Source organism: Oculina patagonica, chromosome 7 (assembly GCF_052425735.1).
Source record: "Oculina patagonica isolate OP01 chromosome 7, crgOcupat, whole genome shotgun sequence".
NCBI classification, from domain to species: domain Eukaryota; kingdom Metazoa; phylum Cnidaria; class Anthozoa; order Scleractinia; family Oculinidae; genus Oculina; species Oculina patagonica.
In genome coordinates this window covers 14,974,909-14,982,609 of record NC_135764.1, presented here as the reverse complement: position 1 = coordinate 14,982,609, position 7,701 = coordinate 14,974,909, and the positions used below count along the sequence as shown (strand labels likewise).

General features: G+C 39.3%; 1 protein-coding gene across 2 annotated transcripts; it reads right to left on the bottom strand.

Annotated features, from left to right (window-relative positions):
• LOC144661756 (uncharacterized) lies at window positions 1-7,647 on the bottom strand. Of its 2 annotated transcripts, XM_078522587.1 has the most exons (6): window positions 7,421-7,647; window positions 4,467-4,559; window positions 3,506-3,540; window positions 2,733-2,774; window positions 2,586-2,660; window positions 2-1,593 (listed from the first exon to the last, which is right to left on the bottom strand). In XM_078522587.1, the coding sequence occupies exons 1-6, from the start codon at window positions 7,547-7,549 to the stop codon at window positions 984-986; spliced, it is 984 nt and encodes a 327-aa protein (XP_078378713.1). In that variant the 5' UTR covers window positions 7,550-7,647; the 3' UTR covers window positions 2-983. The 2 variants fall into 2 exon arrangements, with proteins under 2 accessions (XP_078378714.1, XP_078378713.1); XM_078522588.1 differs by lacking the exon at window positions 2,733-2,774 and having other exon boundaries at window positions 1-1,593.
• Between the last annotated feature and the right edge of the window lie 54 nt (window positions 7,648-7,701).

The window sequence follows — 7,701 nt, the reverse complement described above, 5'->3', positions numbered from 1 at the left end:
CCAGGACAGAATTTTTCTTGCCAGCTTGACTCATTCTAGGGGCTTCGCTACTTGTGAGTAGATTGTCAAATGTGAGCCTGCTATCAGGCTATGACCAGTAAAAACTGGTTACAGCCCTCTACTTTTTGCATTTTGAGTGATGAGCATGGGGAAAGAGCAGCAAGAGAACTAGACACCGGTGCAAAATGGAAGGTGCAAGGGGTGGGGGGCAGGGAGGGAAATCTATTTTTCTTTTGCTCGCTCCCACTCCCACTCCCTCCCCTGTGCTTCCTGCTCATGCTTCGCCTCGATTCGATTCTCTTGCCTTTTTGTGTTGAAAAATAGAGAGGCTGTTGGCAGTCTAGCTATACCAGTAAAAACTGGGTTATTTCTGAAGCTACCATTTGGGACTTAAGTATCAATAATGATGACAAGTTTGTTAGCATTTGTGAATTGTTTTTATATAAGTTCCATGTGGTTGACCTGTACAATAGCAGCTGTTGACCAATCATCACAGAATCATAGAATTGTTTATTAACCCTGAGGAAATGGAAGATCACAAAAGTTGTGCTCTATCACAAATTAAAACAGTTTTATTTGTTTTCTGATACTTTATAATGCACATCACACAATCAGACATGTAATGTGCATGTTGTTAACTGGCAGTCACAATTCTGTTCTCCTTATCCTTGCTGTTGTGTTGTGTGCGCCTCCTGATGGTGTTAAAGGTGACTTAATTATGTACTGGAAGGCCTTGAGTTGTCCTTTCTTACAGTACAGTCGAATTCTGGTTTCTTGAACCTCCAGGGGAAACGAAAATTGTTTTGAGAAACCAAAAGATTCGAGAAATCGGGGATGAAATTACAGAGAAGTACTTTCCAACGGAAACGAAAATCGGTTCAAGCAATGGGAATTTTGAGAAATCAAGGGTTCAAGAAATCGGGATTCTACTGTACTATGGTAATTTATTTTGTATAGTAAATAGTAATTCAACAACCCTAGGACTATTTAGCAGGCTTTTGCCTCTTTGTCTGGGGTAGTTTAGGCTTAAGGCAACTGTCATTGCTAGGTCTTTTTTGTGCACCATCAGTCCACTGTGATCCATTTGAATGTCCCAGTCCACTTTCCTCAGCCCCACCCACAGAAGGTCCACCAAGGCTCTTATTACTCTCCAAGGTACTGCGTTCTAAATATCCATCACCAGTCTTTTCACTTTCCAAGATACCACCTACTAGGTGTCCCTGTTCACTGTCTAATTCCCCAATTTCCAAGGACCCTGCTTGGCTCTTTTCACCTCCTAAGGGTCCACTGTCTGGGTGTCTCTCTCGGCTCTTACAAATGTTACCTTTTATATCTTCTCCATTTGCACCCTTCTCTAATTGGTCTTTGTGACTGCCATCAACTTCACTTGGCTTCTCAAGACTTTCTGTTTTGCTTTCTGCATTTCCTTTATTTACAGTTACTTTTGATTTTGGTTTTGCTTTCCCACTTTTCTCTGAGTGCTTTTTCTGAGCGGCTTTAGAAGTAGAATCACCTTGAGTTTCTTCCCAAGCTAAATCCCAATCATCATCACCAAACTGTACAGGACTTTTAGATTTCCCAGGAGCTTGGTACCTAAAAATAAAAAATAAATTGAAAATTTGTGGTCAGTTATTTTTAATGTACTCATTCATGGTAAAACATGAAAGAGCAAAATAGCTACTACCGTATTTACTCGAATTTAGCGCTGCAGCGCTTATTAAATTTTTTGTGCCTCAAGTGTGGCGCTTATTCGAGGGTGGCGCTTGTTTAAAGTGTATATGACATGAAAAATATTTTCTGCTTATTTGAAAGGCCTTTCGAAATACAGAAGAATGGCGTTTTTCTTTTCGAAATATCTTTTTTCGTTTCAGAGATATTATGCAAATTAGATCAGTGATGACGTCACAAGATTTGACTCTAAAAATGGTAAAATACTGAATAAACAATATCTCTAAAACTATTGAAACAGTGTTCTTGAAACTTGGCACCACAAATGTACATCACAAAAGGAACGTTTGATAGAAAACTAATGGGTGAGCAGTAAAACAATCATTTTCAACTGCAAAACATCCCTTATGATGGAAATAAATGTCCAAGTTTGACTACGAACGTTGGATAGAAAACTAATGGGTGAGCAGTAAAACAATCATTTTCAACTGCAAAACATCCCTTATGATGGAAATAAATGTCCAAGTTTGTTTTAGAGTTACTTTGTAGTGCTGTTTTTAGTTAAACAGGATTCCTTGAATAAGCACCGCGTGCATCGGGACTGTAGCGCTTATTCGGGGGCGGCGCTTATTAACTTTTTGGCCCAAATGCAGCGCTTATTCGGGGGCAGCATTATTCGAGTAAAAATGCCTCTTAAACTTTTAAAGGAGGACAATCATAACTGAGTTAAGCATCTGTGGTTGTAATTTTGAAAAACCTTCACTATTTTCAGGGTGAAATATACTTGAGCGTTTCACCATAAACAAGGTTAAATATTAACAAACAAGACAATTTGTTAAGAGCTGCAGTTTATAGGAGATCTATTTGACCCTAGCCTGATTGTGGATTAAAATGGTGGACAATCTTAGCTGGCTTACCCTGGTTGAGCTGCATCTAGTGGAACTTTCGACAGAGTAATACTTATTGATGGAACCTTTCTTGTCACTTGAAGCCTGTGGAAGCAAATTAATACCACTCAGTAATTGGCTTAAATCCAAAATAAACCACTAGTTGCAAATACTCACTTATCTAGAGATTCTTCTTTTGGTTCCCATGTATCTTGAATTCTAAACAGGATTAACACAGAAACACGACAATCAGTTCCAGACATGTGTTAATCAAAAATCATACATTGGTGTTTAATAAACAGGAATTGTTTTGAGAAAACTCAACCTAGTGGAGCAAATCCAGGGTTGAGTTTCAAGAAGGTTCAAGAAATTGAGGGAATTCAGGACTGTGCTGGGAGGCAACACAAGGAGGAAACAACCCTCCAAGTTTATTTTTTTTCTTAGTGGCCATGTGGCCATTGACTGCTCAAGTTTGGCTGGCTGTGAAAAAATAATTTAAGCTCACGCTTTCAATACTTCTTCTCAATTAGTCGCCAGGCTGGCAACTTCGGTTCTAATTTAGTTGCCAGCTCCAAAATTTTAGTCGCCATGGTGACTTAAATGGTCTTAACTTGGAGCTTTGGGCAATGTAGCCAAGTGGTTAAAGTGCTGGACTTGAAATCCAGAGGATTGGGTTCGAATGCTGTTCTTACTACCAGCTGGTGTTGTTCTCGGCAGTTCAACTCCTGGGCTATTTGTAAATATCCAACTGGTTCTGCATCCTGCCAGTTCGGATTTTCAACCAGGTTATGTTCATTGAAGATAATTATTTGTTTCATTTTACTACCATCATCATCATCATCATCATCATCATCATTACCTCCAAGAGAGGTGTGTCTTGTTATGTATTTATAAAAGTAAAAATATTTTGCACAAAAGATAAATACTTTGATCACAAATCTTAAACTTACTTTGTGTAGAACAACTTGTTCAATTGATGTAAACCCTACAGCAACAAAAATTTATAAGTAGGTTGAAATCAACCTTGAGAATGAAAAACAATATTTTTAGCTTAAGTTGATATTATTATCATATTATCTCAGATCACTTGTGTGAGTATAAACTAATCCCTCCTTCTGGTTTAAAGTTAAAATTTGTCCTAGTCCAACAAATCAGAGAAGCCAGATGGATTTTCAGTGCATGTGGTGCTAAAATCCAGTTTCTATAGCATGAAGTGACTAGGGTATTGCCATCTCCCTTGGATTGAATGCTAGTCCATCACAGGTGGTCCTCTAGCATTTTATCAAATTGTCCTAGCAGTTCATCTGTACCCATTTATATTCCTCAGTGGAGCTTTAGGGCTCATTTACACTCAATCCTCATCATGCCCTTGGGCACACAAGGCCATAGGTTTCTGTAACAATTCTTTTTTTGTTGGGTACACTTGTCAGCCCCATGCCAAACCCCCAACCTGGAGGACCAGGGTGTCTATTTTTGTCTGGCCCCTCACCCTAGACCTGTCAAGGGTGGTTGAACCTGCTGAAGGTAAAACAGCCTCTACTGGTCCTAAAGGCATGCAAGTTACCACTTTGCCAGCTAAGAGGGACAAGTGGCTCTGGGGATGAGATGTAGGGGTACTGCAAAACATTTCACACTGACAAACAAACAAAAAAATAAGGAATAAAAACAGATATAACATGTACACTTAAAGGTGGATTTCCACTGTTGTGTAATTTTATTAATGTTAACTGCCTTTATGTGCGAAAAATAAAATAGAGAAAATACGCAAGATGTCAATATCTTTTCTCTGTTTTGTTTTCTGCAAGAAAAGCCAGTTAAATTCACGCCTGGAAATCCACCTTAAGTCTCTATTTTGATTCTCCTCTATAGTTTAATCGTCTCTTTCTGGCATATTTACGTCCTATGCCTTACCTTAGTTTTTCTTTTGATGATCTCAGCACATGTGACAGTTTTGGTCACAGTAGGTCCTGAGCCAGTTAGCACAATTTTCTCTGCCGTTTTGTTCTTGGGGAATAAAGAAAACATATCCCACGAGTCACTTGTATTTTCTCGGTATGCACACGAGCCTTTAGGCGAGTGTGTATACCAAGAAAATACAAGTGACAAGTGGGATATTCCATAGTATACCACGAGAAAGTGTTGTGTAACTATTTTATACCATGCCATAGAAAATACGCTCACTAAATTTCGACGAGAATACAATCGCAGCGCACAATGGGAAGGTTGGGTTGAATACCCTCGAATATACAACGGCTATCCTGTATTCTGATTGGCTGTATTTTCTATGGCATGGTATAAAAGTAGATATACATGTATGTTTCACATCAGATGACGGTCGAATAGTATCCCATGATGCAATTTTCCGCGCACCTCACACAAAATCGAAGTTATGGCGGATTCCACCAAAAATAACGCCACTTTCTCTACAGCACATTTCGTATTTTTGTTTTAGTCAAAAGCAAGAAAATTGTATTATTTTGTTGTTTGTCATACTTTCATTGATTTGCAATTGTCCTATGAACGTGGTTTGTTAAAAATGTCCTTTATTTTAATTATTTTGATTAGCTTTCCTTCACAAAATGTTCACTGACCCGCGACCAGGTCATAAATATTCACAATTCTTTGGATAATAAGCTGGTATCTACTAAATATGGGTCTCACGCGAGCATAATGAAGGCCGTATTATTGTACTTGCAAAGAAGTACCAAGAAGTACCCGCATCTTAATGACTTTTTCAGCGATCAAAGATGGCTGAAATTTCGATCGAAAACCAGCGCCACATGTTGCGAAGCATGTGTGATGTCTGTTTCAGACAACAATCGCTGGGCTCTTTCGTGAGCGCTTTGTCATCATTGCCATTTATATTTACATTCAAAATGACTAATTTCGAAGGTAATTTTTTAACTGTACTCTTTAAATTAGTAAAATGCTTACAACTGGTGAGAAATAACTGTAATAATGGCTTGTCTTACTGCGACCTTTTCAGCTCAAATATGGATTCACAGATTATGCCTCAAGCGGAACAACGCCGAACAAGCCCGCTGCGAAGCGAACTAGAGATCGATAGAGATGTAAGAAGAAGTGCAACAAAACCGATTCGGATCAGTACAGGACTTCTTACTCCAGCAAATAGCTCTTCTATAGCCGAATTTTTGACTGTCACAGGAACGAGAGCTCTTCGACGTTCGTCCATTTGTTCAATAAAACTAACATGTATTTCTCTGCATACTAGCAAACACAGGTAAATCCCTTCAATGTGACGCTGAAATTCTCCTTTGCAACGAGGTGAATGTAAAATAAGTCAATTTTCCTTAAAAGCAGCAGCTTTTGAATCAAAACTAGTTCGGAAACACGACATGGGGAACGCTTCTTCTCACTTCGCGAGAGCTGAATAATACTGATTACGTCACATACGCAGTGAAAATATAAGATGAAATGAAATGCATCATGGGATACTATTCGACCGTCGTCTGATTTCACATGAAATCAATGTATCTGAAATGTGGCCTAGCTCATCACAAGCGTCCCTATAGATTGTAGCTCAGTGGTTAAAGCAAGTAAATACAAAAAGCCCATTGACATTCAGTGACATGTACGTAGGTCAATAAAGCTCTGTCTTCACAACTTTATATGTTTTCAATGTTTTTTTGGTTCTTTAGCAGTGACATGCATAATGTATTTCACACAATACCCTTTCCCCTATCCCTCCTCCCCAATTCTCAGAGAGAAATTCAGTCATTTCTGGTGATTAGAAACATTTTCACTTCAGTCTTGTTTAGCCCTGGTCAGATATTTACATTATAATATGAGCCTCATCACGGTTTTGGATGCCATCTTGACAGGTAGGCAACGTGGTTAGAAATTATAGTGTTTGTACATGGATGGGAATCCAACGGCAAATATCTTTTACAAAACTTGAATTCTGGACAACTTATGAATTGCAAAGTTAGATACTAGGTAAAAGTTTTTATTCGCCAAGTTTGAAGGATGTATCTGGGCTAGAAAGCGTTCAGTTATGTTTTTTAATTCCCCATACATTTAGACTGTTCACAGCGTAGAGATGTACGAAGTCTTGCCGAAGTTCCCCAAGTGAATCGCGAATGAGCACCCGCATATTCTGCAAAAATCGGAGGGACCGCCTGATTTCGGCTTTCTGTCTCTTTTTGCAGGTTTTTTGAAAACTCGCGTGTTTTTGTCACCAAACGTGTAGTTGTTTTGTAAACTGACACTTGTAGTCAATTAAACAAGCACTCTACCGCTCAAATTTTATTGGTTTGATTAAATTGAAAGGTCAAGAGGCGGAGTTGTAAATTACAAGGCGATGACACGGGGAGGAGTCTAATACTTCCACTTTTATTCAAAGATGTCTACAGCCTCTCTATTTTTCTTTGGCTTGCTTCGCTCGCATCCCGCCCCCCTCCCCCGTGTGCTCGCGCTCGCTTTGTTTGCTTTTTTTGCGTTGAAAAATCGAGAGGCTGTGGACAGTCTACCATACATTTGTCTATATTTTTTCTGCAAATTGACACGGTTCGTGGGAAAAAGTTAAATCGAATGTACATGGGAAATTAAAAACGTCACGTCGTTGATATCACAAATAACAGGAGTCAAGTGCACAAGGAGAGCACGTGTTTGTCTTTTAAAGAGCCATTTGCACATACCGGTATTTATTACTCAGGAGGGGTTGGGGGGAGGACACCAAGTTGGCACCCCATTCACAGGCGCGTAGGAGGGGGGGTTCGAGGGGTTCGAACGAACCCCCTTTGGAGGTCAATAATGGAAAACCGAAAACACAAACTGTTGCTTTTCAAAAAAAAAGAGTGATAACATTAAAAAATAATCTTAAATTTTCAAGCTATTATAATTACCTGCAGCAGTCTAAAGGCTTGTGCTAGGATGTTTCTAATCTTGCTACCACTCTTCACATGAATGTCACATGCTTCTTTCTTCCCTTCGCTCTCGGCAGCGTGGCTGCTGGCTTTTGTATAGTGCTCCATTTACTGCCTATTCCTTTTCTCCCTTCTACTTTGCCACTATCATGCGAAATCTTTTAAAAATCTGGAAAAATTCCCGCAGATACAACTTCCAATCTTCCATGAAGCTGCGGCTTGCGGGCGCACAAAAGTTCGTTCGTTGTATTGTTGTGTAT